Raw genomic sequence first — 13,175 nt, 5'->3', positions numbered from 1 at the left:
GTTTTCAGAAAATGCTTTTCATACTTAAATACTTTATTATAACGCAATTTCCCTGCCACTTCGTTCCTTGGAAGCTGTGCATAACAAAATGCATGCCATTGTGTAATGAAATACTATTTTCTGTTACTGGTTCATGATTCCTTTCTTGGTTAATTGCCTCACAATGATGGATCAATATAATGTTCAAATTAGATACGTGTATATAAAAAATAAGACAAGACAAAGTTTGTGTTTTTTCTTCAAGTCTTCATTTACAAAATGTAACTCAAAAAAAAGGCACATTAGTACCAAAGAATATTCAAAGAACTAAGTCATGTCTTTTATTAAGCTTTGTAGTCTGCCAAAGAACATGGCCTTGATTTTTAATACATATTTTTCTACCTAACAATATTGTAACAAAATATCAGAAAATGTTCATCTTAGTAACTATATAATTGGGGATATAAATAGCCTCTTCTTAAAACCTATTTATTTCCCTTTCAATAACATTTGAGTGAATTAAATTGTATAAACATATGAAATGATACTGCTTCCGGAAGCCAATTAATTTTAAGAGCATTTCTATACAGAAATCATTTGTACACAAATATTTTATACACAATTATATAATTTGTTCCAAAAGTATTTGGGGTATAATTCAGCTACACAGTGCTGATAAATCAAATCTTGCAGGCTGTAGTCTCTGGCCTTTGGACAGTCATGAGCAAGAAAGGCATAGTCAGATATAATCATCATGAACAGGCTCTCCACTGACATCACAGTAATGTATGAAAATAGCTACAACTCGCTGAAACACACCACTCTTCATCTGTCTTCTCTCAGAGATTTCCTCACCAATTGTTTCCATGCAAATGTCAGCTGACAACTGCCCTTTTCTCCGTGGAGCATAGATTGTAGCTGGGGGAAAGAAAACGGACGATTACGTACAGAATCAGTGTCACACAGCATGGAAACAGACCCTTTGGCCTAACTTGCCCATACCAACCAAGTATTCCAAACTAAATTAGCCCCATTTTTCCTGCACTTGACCCATATTCTTCTAAACCTTTATTTCATGTAAATATCCAAATGTTGTAACTCTACCTACACCTACCACTTTGTCTGGCAGTTCACTCTATGTGCAAACCACTATGTGAAAAAGTTGCCCCTCGGGTCCCTTTTCAATCTTTCTCCTCTCACCTTAAACCTATACCTTCTAGTTTTGAACTCCCCAACCCTGGGGAAAATACCTTTGCTATTCACCTTGTCTATACCCCTCATGATTTTAATAACTTCTATAATGCCACCACTCAGCCTCCTATGCTCCAGTGGTAAAATATCCCTGCTTATTATCCTCTCCTTAACTCAAACCCTCCAATCACAGTAACATCCTTGCAACGTTTTTCTGCACCCTCGCCAATTTAATAATAGCCTTCGTATGGCAGGGCAACAGAATGCCAAACATGGTCTCACCAAAGGCCTGTAAAACCTCAACATGACATACCAACTCTTAAGTACAACGGTCTGAGCAGTAAAGGTAAGCATTCCAAATGCCTTTTTACCACTCTGTCTACCTCTGAAGCAATGTTCAAGGAGCTATGTACCAAGTTCTCTATGTTCTACAAGAATGTCTGGGGCTCTACCATTTACTGTCAAGACCTGCCCTTATTCGTTTGTCCAAAATGCAACACTTCACATTTATCTAAATTAAACTCCATCTGCCACTCCTCTGCCTATTGACCCAATTAATCAAGATCCCTTTGTAATCTTAGATAACCTTCATCACTGTCCACAATACCACCACTGTTAGTGTCATCCATAAACTTACTAATTATGCTTCCTATATTCTCATCCAAATAGTTTATACAAATGACTCAGCACTAACCCTACAGAACGTCACTGCTCAGAGGCCTCCGGTTTAAAAAAACAACCCTCCACCACCACCCTGTCTCCTACCATCAAGCCAATTGTATCTCCAACTAGCAAGCTTTCTCTGAATCCCATGCGATCTAACTTTGCTAACCAGTCTACCACGTGGAACCGTGTCAAAGGAGTTACCAAAACCCACATAGACAATGTCTAACATACTGCCCTGATCTATTTTCTTGGTCACATCCTCAAAAAAACGCCATTAAGTTTGACAGACACTATTTCCCATGCACAAAGCCATGCCAACTACCCCTAATCAGCCCTTGGTTTTCCAAATACATGTAATCCTGTCTTTCAGAATCACTCCAACAATGTAACCACCATGCTGGGATCTCTCTCCAGCATCTGCAGTCCTCACTTTCTCCTAACCACCATGGATGTCAGACTCATTGGTCTATAATTCCCACGTTTTCTTGAATAATGGCACAACATTTGCTACTTTCCAGTCTTCCAGCACTTCATCTGTGGCTACAGTTGATAGAAATATCTCTGCTATGCACTCCACAATGACTGCCCTAGATTCCCACAACTTCCTGGGATACACTTTATCAGGTCCTGGAGATTAGTCCACCTTTGTGCTTTTTAAGACCTCCAGCACCTTCTTTTCTATAATGTGAACTGTTTCAAGACATCAATATTTACTTATAAGTTCCCTACCTTCCACGTCTTTCTTCACAGTAAAAGCTGAAGCTATATAAACGTTTAGTATCTCTCCCATGTCATGTGGTTCCACACAGACAAACTTGTTGATCTTTAAGGGGCCCCATTCTCTCCCAAATTGGACTTTTGCCCCTAATATACTTGTAGAATCTCCTTGGATTATCCTTAGCTTTGGCAGAAAGGGTTATCTTATATTCCCTTTTGCATTCCTGATTTCCCTCTTCAGAATGCCTCACTTTCCTTATACTCTTTAAAAGATTCAATTGACCAACATTTATCTGTACTTTACATATGCCTCTTCCTTATTCTTGACCAGAGCCTCAATATTTCTATTCATCCATTGCTCCCTACTTCTATCAGCTGTGCCCTTCACTCTAAAAGAAACATACCAACCAGAACTCTTGTTGTTTCACTTTTGAAAGCCTCCCATTTGCCAGTCATCTTTTTACCTGCAAGTAGTCTACCCGAATTAACTCATGAAAGTTCCTGTCAAAATTGGCTTTACTCCAATTTAGAACTTTAACTTTTATACAAGGCCCATCCTTTTCCACAACTATTTTAAAACTAATAAAATTATAATCACTGGTCCCAAAGTGTTCCCCCAGTAATACTGCAGTCATTTGCTCTGCATTATTTCCCAAACAGAAGTCAAGATTTGTTCCTTCTCTAGTAGATAAATCCACATATTGATAAAGAAAATTTTCTTGAACACATTTAACAAATTCCTCTCCACCCAAGTCTTCAACACAGACCACCCTGCTGTGATCTCTAGCATGTCACTTTCCATCCCAGTCTATGTTTGGAAAGTTGAAATCCCCCACTATTAAAGTCCTGTTATTCTTACACATTTGAGATCACTCTATATATTTACTGATTACTGTGGCGGGGGAGGGCTTGTGTAATCCCAAAGTGATCACCCCATTCTTATTTCTAAGTTCTACCCATATAGTTTCTCTGGACAATCGCCCAGGATTACCCTAAGTACAGCATTATCTTCTAATTAAAAACACTGTTCTCCCTCCTCTCTTGCTTCCCTTTCTTCCCTGCCTGTAGCATCTGAACCCTGGAACATATTGCAGGGTTTAAGAATATTCAATTTAGTTCAAATGAATTACAGAGGTTTTTAAAAGTACATCATCTAGAAAAATAACAATTAATTTGCCACAAATAAAGATGTCTACTATTGCGACTGACGGCAATATTCAACATCCATCATTTGATTTCAATACACAAGGCTTTCATGGATCATAAATCATTTTAAAATAGATATTGCTTGCTTAAAATGGCTACAGTCATCACCTGACAAGCCCAGAAATCCCACAAAGAATATACAAATGGAATTACAATTTTAATCATGAGGTCCTGAAATGCAGTCAGGGTTAGGGTTAGGAAATTCACATCTCTTGCTTTATTTACATCTAGATGGTAACTTCACATATTAAAGAAAATAAAAACAGACACCTGTGGAGGGTTCAATTTGAAAAAGATAATGGAGCTAGTGTTGGAATATACAAAGGAACCATACTTTAATTGAACAACAAAGCAGAGACAAAACAACATAGGCTGAGAAGATCAAGGATATTGGAAGTTCTCTCTCTCTCTCTTTCTCTCATAGTTTCTGAATTTAAGGATTCTATCTGAAGAAAAATAAATTGGAACAAACAACGACGATTCACTGAAAACTCCAGGACATATACAATTTCACCATTATGGAGGAAAACAAAACATCTAAACATTTGGATTCAGGTCTTTTCGTGAGCACAACTGAAAGACTCTTAGAAAATATAACTAAATTGCAACTGACTTCCTGCTACCAGATATTCAGCTTTGTACCCCACTTAACTTTCTTTGTAAGCTCATTAATTGAATGTTAATGTTGTCACTTTTTATTCGAGAGGGTAAAATAAAACTCCACTCAGGAAAGGCTTGAAACTGACTTTCTGATTTAATTATTTTACCTTCGCAAGAATGAAGCATAAAGACTAACCGAAAGCAGGGATAAATTTAAAAAAAAGAGTGGAGCTACAACTACTCTTCATCTGGTCATAATAGCACAAATACGGCTTGGATCGTGAAATGAGGAAGAACATTGGCTCTTGCCCACTTCACTGCAGTGATGCTGTTCTGATCACATGGGCCCAATTTTAACTCCATATAAGTGGGCGTATTTTGAAAACTTGCCCTCAAGACATATAATGAAAGGAAATCTAACTACAAGTTTTTTATTATTCTTTATCTTTTAATCATTCCTCCCCCATGAAGACATTACTGTTCAAAATAAACATTTGCTCCTTGTGCCCTCCTCCTTTCACACAAATGTTAAATAAAGCTTAATTCCACAGAAACGTATATGATAAAGCCTGAATATTAAATTAAGGATAATAAGACTGTGTGCTATTAAGATGAGCTGGTGAAAAAAAGTAAAGATTTCAAAATAACTTCATGTCAAAAGCAGCAAGCATATTGGAAATACATACTTAACAGGACACGATTGGATTGTAAGCTCAGTTTTTTGAGGTATTAGGCAGATGAGCTTCAACAGATAGCATGCCTTTTTGAGTTGCACAGAAATGTAGAATGTAGAAGACAGGAGCAGCAGTCAGCCAACTGACCCCATGAGCCTGCTCCACTTTCAATATGGTCATGGTTGATCATTGGGTTCAATGATCCTAATCCTGCCCTACCCTCATATCCCTTGATTCCTTTAGCTAAAAGAGGTAAATCTATCCCTTTCTTGAAAATACAATGTTTTGGCATCAACCATTTTCTGTGGTACTGAGTTCCACAGATTCAACTTTCTGAGTTCTGCTTCTAAGGACTGGATAATTTCCAATTTCAATTCATAATCTGTCCTAAATTACCCTAGCATAGTCAAGATGGCATTATGGATGTCACAATTGGCATCAGCATCCCAAATTTGTGGTTTTGGTTGTGGCGCAATGTTACTGCTGAACTTTTTCTGTTCTTAAACTTCAATGCATCACATGAAGTGTCACAATGAACCAGCAAAAGAGGGATAACAAATACTGGGTTGAAAAAAATATATGCAGATCCGCAATGAAGAAACCAAAAATCATTCCATGCACCTTCAAAAAGCTTAAACCCTGGTTTGAAAACCATGGCCTAGATACCTAGTGACTGAAAGAGTACTTACTTCTCTCATCATCTTCAAAGTCATATCTTGCATAGCTGTTCGGTTCTGCAGTGCGTAGTGAACGAAGCCAAGGAAAGTCAGTGATCATGAAGTAGGGAGCTCCATCTACTGTTCCTATCAAAAGAAAATCCTGAGTAGAACATCTAACAATTGAGAAAGTTATATTTTTCTCCCCTGCTCAAGTGGAAGACATTAAAAAAACTCACCGAATAAATAAAATACTAATTCCTAAGCCTACATGCACAATAATACATATTGGCCTTGATATGTGCATAACATAAATTTTAATAATAGTACAATGAACCTCAATACTTCAGTGGCTGGGATGGAAGGAATTTGGGAGAATGACCATAAACCATAATCTCGCTCATAGATGTAATGTTAACTGTCGGAATGAATGTTGTATTCCACAAAAATAAATTTGCTAATACCAATTCAGAGCAACGAAGGAACTTGAAAAATGCATTATTACAACAAAATTCCAAAGTAAAACAATTAAAGCAGAGGAAAAGCAAGGCATGTCTATGCTGGTATTTATTTACTATCTCAGCCTTTTTTTCTTTGTACTTCACTTTTTCTCATCAAGAAGTGTATTTCTTTTGCCCTCATGTATGTATCTAGTTTTCCCTTAACATATATGTGCTTTGCATTGAACACTGAGTTCAGCATTCTCATCATCTTTCAAGTAAAGAATCACATTTAATCTAACCATCATTGAGATATTCAGTGGTATCACCATAACCGAATCTCTCATTATCAATATCTTAGGAGTTACCAATGTCCAACGACTGGACTGAACTGAACAATGTAAATAGTTGGTTCAGTTAGTTCAATAGCTAGTTTGCCCTCCACCCCCCCGCCATGCTTTTCCAGCACCACTCTGATCTCGACTCAATAGCTAGTTTAGTACACTGACTAAAAAAACAGGGAACTTGGAGTAGCTCACCTCCCAACTCCCTAAAGCCTGTTGAACATCTACAAGACACAAATCAGGTGTCTTAGAACATTGCCTAGATAAATGCAGCTTTAACACCACTTCCAACATTCACCACTAATGCAGCGACAACAGTGTTTATCATCTGCTAGATGCAATGCGGCAACTCACCAAGACTCCTTCAACAATATCTACCTACACTGTGACCTTTATAAGGATGAAGGCATAGGAACAACATGCAGGTTCCACGCATAGCTTCTCATATCTGACTTGGAATCCAAATTGCCAAGACTTCACTGTTGTTAGGTCAAAACCTCGGAACCCTTGTCCTAACAGCACTGGGTGTATGCTTACACTTGCAGTAGTAGTAAATGCTGGACCAACTAGCCACACATCCCAAATGAAAAAAAAACGTTATTGCTGAAAAGTGCAAATTTAAGGACAGATATCAGGGATGTTCTGAGAACCAATTACTTTGTCCAATACAAAAAGCCAAGTACTCAGGAGTCAGAACAAAGGGCAAACTCTGCACAGAACAGCTAGCTTCAGGCAAACACTTCTAGCAGGATTTTGGAGTGTTAATGCTTGTCCAAAACCTTGGTTTTCCTCTCAATTAGCATCCCTACAGTATAGATAACTCTTTCTCTAACTCTGCACTGCATTAAACTGGACTTTCAGTCAGTCAGAGATATTACTATTAAGGCATAAGATCATGTCCTTTGGGGTATGTTTTCCAAAACACTGCTTGGTGCACTAGAGAAAAGAACTAATACACAATGAGGATCAGCAATAAGCAGGTAAGGAAGTTGGCAGAAGTGACTGCTAAATTAGAGACCATCAGAAAAAAAGCAAATAAAGATAAAGCTACCACTGAGAATGTGAGATGGGATAAACAGCAGTCACTTGATGTTTGATGTTTTCCTTTGAAGATAGCAACCTGCTCATCACTACCAGTCTGCTGATTAAAGCTCAATGGTAAAATGAAGACCTTGGTACCTGAGCTTAATACTTTTAAGGTATATGTCTAAAAACTAGTTGCGCTGGTGATGTTGTAGCTACCCAAAGTCTGAAAACTTTAGTTTGATAACTGCTAAATCATATACTGGCACCAACCTTCCAAACTATAAATATCCCTCCCCCAAGGGTACTTGAGATATTTTTTCACATCTTCTTCAGTGCGAGTAGCTTCAGGGAAGAACTCATACTTGATCAATTCTCTTTAAGAAGAAAATCAAAAAAATCAATTAAGATCAGCAACTTTAGTATATGCAAGTATAATTTACCCAACAAATTTACTACTTGATTATCTAATAAATTTACTAAATTTGGCACTCATCCAAAATCATAATATTACAGTTAACAATTTCTATACTGCTTATCCATCCTCTACTCAATTTCTTTGACTCATTAGATTTCTGTTTAAATCAGTCTGTACTTGATAATTCATCCAGAAATTACGAGTAATAATATTACTATTTTTAATTGTAAATTCTATGATTTTATTAAGGTAATTTCAACATTTTACAACTTAAAACACTTACTGATTAATATTTGCTATTATGTCCATCCAGCTACGAATGCGAACCTTGTTTCGCACATTTGGAGGATTGCTAAACTCATGAATAATACAGATGTGATAGGGATAAGGTCCACTAAATATCATCCGCTCCAATTTTAAAGTATCAATCTGCAACAAAATGAAAAGAAATTGAAATTCTTTAAAACAACTTCCAAATTTAAAAAATGCAATTACAGTCTTCATTCTCCCTTATGAAACAGGTATGTTTAATTTTAAAAACACGAATTCTGGTCATTTGTATATGTTCCACTAAGTTTTAGAATATCTCGAACACAACCTACTTAAGGGATCCTGATAAAGGGAAAGAATGACATCTGCTGTTGAGAAAATTTACATTTTCATAAATTAATAAAACAATAAAAATACTTGATTTATTAGCAGAATTATTTTCACTTCACTGGAGAATTCATCACTAAAGATCTAAATGAATGGAAACACTTAGCAGTGTCAAATGATGCGCCTGACCTATTCAGTATCTTCAATAGTATTCTAATTTTGTGTCAGACTTCCAGAGCATTTATATTTTGCTTTAATTTACTTATTCACAATATGTGAGTTTAATTGGCAGTTATTGCCAATCTGTAAATACTCTTAACAGGGGATGGTTAGCCACCCATTTAATCTACAGAAATCCATCTGGTGATACTAGTCTAAAACTGCTGTTAATAAAAGTTCTAAGGCATCAATGATGAAAGAATGACAACATCTTTCCAACACAGAATGGTGTACAACTTGGAGAGGTCTTTCTATACGCCTATGCTCAGCCTTCCAACTGGCAGATCGCAGATCAAGGAAGCATGCTGAAGTAGTATCAATAAGTTGCTGTAAGTGCATCTCTGGATGGCATACACAGTGAACACAGTATCCTTGCCATGGACTGGTGAAAGTTTAAAGTGGTGGATAGAGTGCCAATCAAGTGGATGGTTAGTTCTGGTATCAAGGTTCAAGTGATGTTAGAATTTCACTCCCATAAGCAAATCCAAAGCACCCACGGACCAAGTCCTGAACTATGAAAGCAACCACCCCAACACACACACAAACGAAGTTGCATCAAGACACTATTCAAAAGGGCCACAACACACTGCAGCACACCAGAACTGCAAAAAGAGAAAGAGGAACACCTGTACAAGGTATTCGGCAAAAACGGATACCCGCGCAATTTCATCAACAGATGCCTAAGAGAAAGACAACGGAACGAGGACATGCCGCAACCCAAAGGACTAGCCACACTACCATACATCAGGAGCATTTCAGAACTGACAGCCAGACTACTGCGACCACTAGGATTTATAACAGCACACAAACCAACAGCCACCCTCAGACAACAACTCACCAGAACCAAGGACCCGATACCCAACATGAGCAAAACTAATGTAGTGTACAAAATCCCATGCAAGGACTGCACAAAACACTATATAGGACAAACATGAAGACAGCTAACGATCCGCATCCATGAACATCAACCAACCACGAAACGCCACAACCAGCTATTCTTAGTAGCCACACACGCAGACGACAAGCAACATGAATTCGACTGGGACAACACTACCATTATAGGGCAAGCCAAACAAAGAACAGCCAGGGAATTCCTCGAAGCATGGCACTCATCCACAAACTCCATCAACAAACACATCGACCTGGACCCAGTATACTGGCCACTACAGCGGACAGCTGAAACTGACAACCGGAAGCGGCAGGGACAGGCCAATATAAATGCCGGAGGAAACACCACAGAAGCGCTTCACAGGAGGCTCCCAAGCACTGAGGATGTCACCTAGACAGGAGACGAAACGTTTGCAACAAAAATTTCCAGCTCGGCGAACAGAACCACAACAACGAGCACCCGAGCTACAAATCTTCATCCAAACTTTGAAAATCCAAAGCATTTTGGCACACTCCACACTTGAACCAGGTGGGACATCAACCAGACACCACAAAATGCTGTTCCTGTACCTACAATCTATATGTTCGGACCAATTAAGTTTATAGCCAATGTTGACCACCAGAAGTTTATTTAAAAAAAATTAAATAATTCAAATTATTTAACAGCTTCATAACTGCTACTTTGAAAAGCAAAAATGAACATATCAATGCTCAAAGAGCAGGAACTGGGACTAAATGAACAGTTCATCTAAAGGCATGACACAGGTATAATATCTCAATGTTGTAGCTCCAATGACAATGCTTCTCAGCTGAAAGCGGGGCAAAGAAAGTAATGCTGGAAATTCTTTTCAGTTCCCACATATCACCAATCCCAATATGTAAGGCAAATTATAATTGACAAAGGTGTAAAGCACATCTATAGACAGATTCAAATATCACTAATTGAAAGAGCTCACACTTCAGAAATTAACTGTTTGAAACATTACCAGAGAAGTAATGGCTTGGCAAACACGGCATATCACTATCAAGAATCAAACAATTTATTCTTCCATGAAAATCTGGTACATGTTGTTTTAATGGGACATATACAAATCAATTAAAGTGTCTCTGATCTATTGAAAATGACAATAGAAATTAAAGATAACTTTTTAATAGACATTACAAATAAAAGTCAATTGTATTTAAAATAACTACATTCACTCACCTGTTGCATTGGTCGCAGATAAATGATACGGTTCCGTTCAGGAGGCATTTGTAAAATCTGGTCAAGCACTTGTTCAATATTGAGCTTCCGACACTGCACATAGTCAAAGCGGTTTACAATTGGTGTATTCTCAACCTTTAGGTGCTTTAGTACCCGACATCGAGTAGCTTAAAAATGAACGTACACCAACATTTACTTATTAAATCATGCTTGCTGTCTAAAGATTTTATGAAATAGATTAAAATTAATATTCAGGCCAAATACCATGAAAGTGAATTCAAAAACACAGCTTAATTCAGTGTACTGAAATAACAATAATTTTTGAAGCTTTTATTTTCATCAGTTTTAATATTTATTAGCTGGCATTTCATGTTAAAAAGGTCTAAAGGAGGAGGTATTTAAAATAATGAATGACATTGTTTAAGGATGACCTTAAAGATGAAAAGGAACTACAGAGGCAAAGGAAGCTGGGAAGGAATTCATGTGCAAGGTATTATATAATGGAAAGTACAAGCACCACTAGTGGGCAAAAGTACTTTTATGCCTATAGTGAAAATGGACAATCAATCTTCAACTTTTAGCATTTGACTGTAATCGAGACTTTCATGGATGAAAGTGGTTTTAAAAAGTACATTTTAATAGTGATATAGCCCACATGGGATATATACAAAACCAGTTGCTTTGAAATTACCATTTTTAGACAAAAGGTTCTGAAACTGACAGAAGCATCAAGAAGTTGGCATCTGCACATATTGACAGATGAAAAGTTGCTTACAACAATCTAGCTTGAAATGAAAAAGCCAAAGACCCTACAATTTGCAAAGGAACACATCTCAACCATCCTCTGATCAAGTGCAAAGGAGAAATAATGAGGACAGATAACGAGGATGATGCTCGAAGATTTTCTCTGTCTGCTCCCCTCAATCACAGAAATCAGCATTGGTTAAAAAGCAACTTGGAAGAATATGACTTTTCAGAGAATAGTATCTGCAAACTTCACTGCTAAAGGAATAGGGTAACAGCTAAACAGATGGAGTTGGGTCATTTAATTTGCATAACTCAAGGATCTCCTAAGACCCATAACTGCATATGCCTTCACTTTCCTGTCTGACATGAATCCATCTTCTCTCCTCCGCTTTGCACTTCTTAACATGCACTTATGAACATGCGTATGTGCTTGTGTGCGCATTTGATCTGTTTTGTTATTTCTTGGGGGTAGCAGGAAATGAAATTCTACTCTTTCACTCAAGAAAACACCAGAATTGGCAGTCTTTCATACAGTAATCGTGCCCCACATGATAGATGGCATACAGGAGTGAAGATGGGACATTGTCTTCACAAGGACTGGGCAGTGGCCATTCATGGATAGATGCGGATGTTGACTGTAGACAGTGGTGCCATGGAGTCACTCAGTGATGGATACTGAACAACCGTCCCCTTCTCCCCAGCTCCTCAAACAAGAGTACAACATGGCACAGTACTGATTCATCTGTTTGGAAGGGCAGTAGATGGTCATCAGTAGTAGGTTTCCTTGCCATTATATGATGCAATGGGACCTACACCAACATCAAGGACTTAGAATGCTACTCTCCTTGACAGTTCTCTCTCCCATTGTGCCACCAAATTGATGGACTTATCCTGCAATGGGAAAGGCTCAGTCAGGCATGATGCTAGAATGATATTTGCTTAAACATAGAAATTAGGATTACAATAGGTACTTCAAGCCTGCTCAGCCATTCAGCATGATCATGACTGATTCTCAATCTCAATGAGATAACCCTGCTTTCTCCCCGTATCATCTAATACCCTTTAATATCTAAAAATGTATTAATCTCGTTCTTGAATATACTCAGTGAGCTGGTCTCCACAGCCTTTCGTGGTAGCAAAATCTATGGATTGACCGTCCTGGGTTAAATGTTTCCTCATTCTGTCCTTAATGGCCTACTCTGTATCCTGAGGCCATGATCTAGTCTCTCAACTCCCCAACTACATCCTCCATTCATCTAGTTAGTAGTCTGTTAGAATTTTATACATATGGTCCCGATGCCCTAGATGAACTGCAAAAGCCTAGGTTTAGAGGGGCAGTCACTTGTTTTATACAGGAATGAAGTCCAATCAGAAGTGTCAGAAATAGAACAGATTTCGGAGGGTTAAAGGAGCTCTAAAAAAAAGCATAATAGCCACAAAGGAAAGTCAGGAAGGATTCAAAAAGGTGATAGCCCAGAGCAAGAGATATAGATCACAGATATTTTTATGGGAAAATTACAGGGAATCAATGAAATTCTCAAACAGATCACAAGAAAGTGAATAGGAACCCTAACTTAGTTGAGGAGCCACAGAGGAGTACAGCAGA

At 37.9% G+C, this 13,175-nt stretch overlaps 1 protein-coding gene across 5 annotated transcripts in view; it reads right to left on the bottom strand.

Moving 5' to 3' along the window:
* Positions 1-225: 225 nt before the first annotated feature.
* fbxo38 (F-box protein 38) overlaps positions 226-13,175 on the bottom strand; it is a 72,659-nt gene continuing 59,709 nt past the window's right edge. For 4 of the 5 annotated variants that reach the window (XM_043703760.2, XM_043703764.2, XM_043703761.2 and 1 more), the window contains 5 exons: positions 10,823-10,989; positions 8,198-8,343; positions 7,770-7,873; positions 5,723-5,836; positions 226-897 (listed from right to left, as the gene is read on the bottom strand). In XM_043703760.2, coding sequence (XP_043559695.1) covers positions 719-897; positions 5,723-5,836; positions 7,770-7,873; positions 8,198-8,343; positions 10,823-10,989 — 710 coding nt within the window. In that variant the 3' untranslated portion in view covers positions 226-718. The remainder of the gene's footprint in view (positions 898-5,722; positions 5,837-7,769; positions 7,874-8,197; positions 8,344-10,822; positions 10,990-13,175) is intronic. The other variant, XM_043703762.2, reaches the window with a different exon arrangement.

Source organism: Chiloscyllium plagiosum, unplaced genomic scaffold (genome assembly GCF_037043375.1).
Source record: "Chiloscyllium plagiosum isolate Xiang-an unplaced genomic scaffold, Cpla_swu_hap1 HiC_scaffold_16, whole genome shotgun sequence".
Taxonomy (NCBI): Eukaryota; Metazoa; Chordata; class Chondrichthyes; order Orectolobiformes; family Hemiscylliidae; genus Chiloscyllium; species Chiloscyllium plagiosum.
The sequence above is the reverse complement of the archived record's forward strand: the minus strand, read 5'-3'. Positions and strand labels throughout refer to the sequence as shown.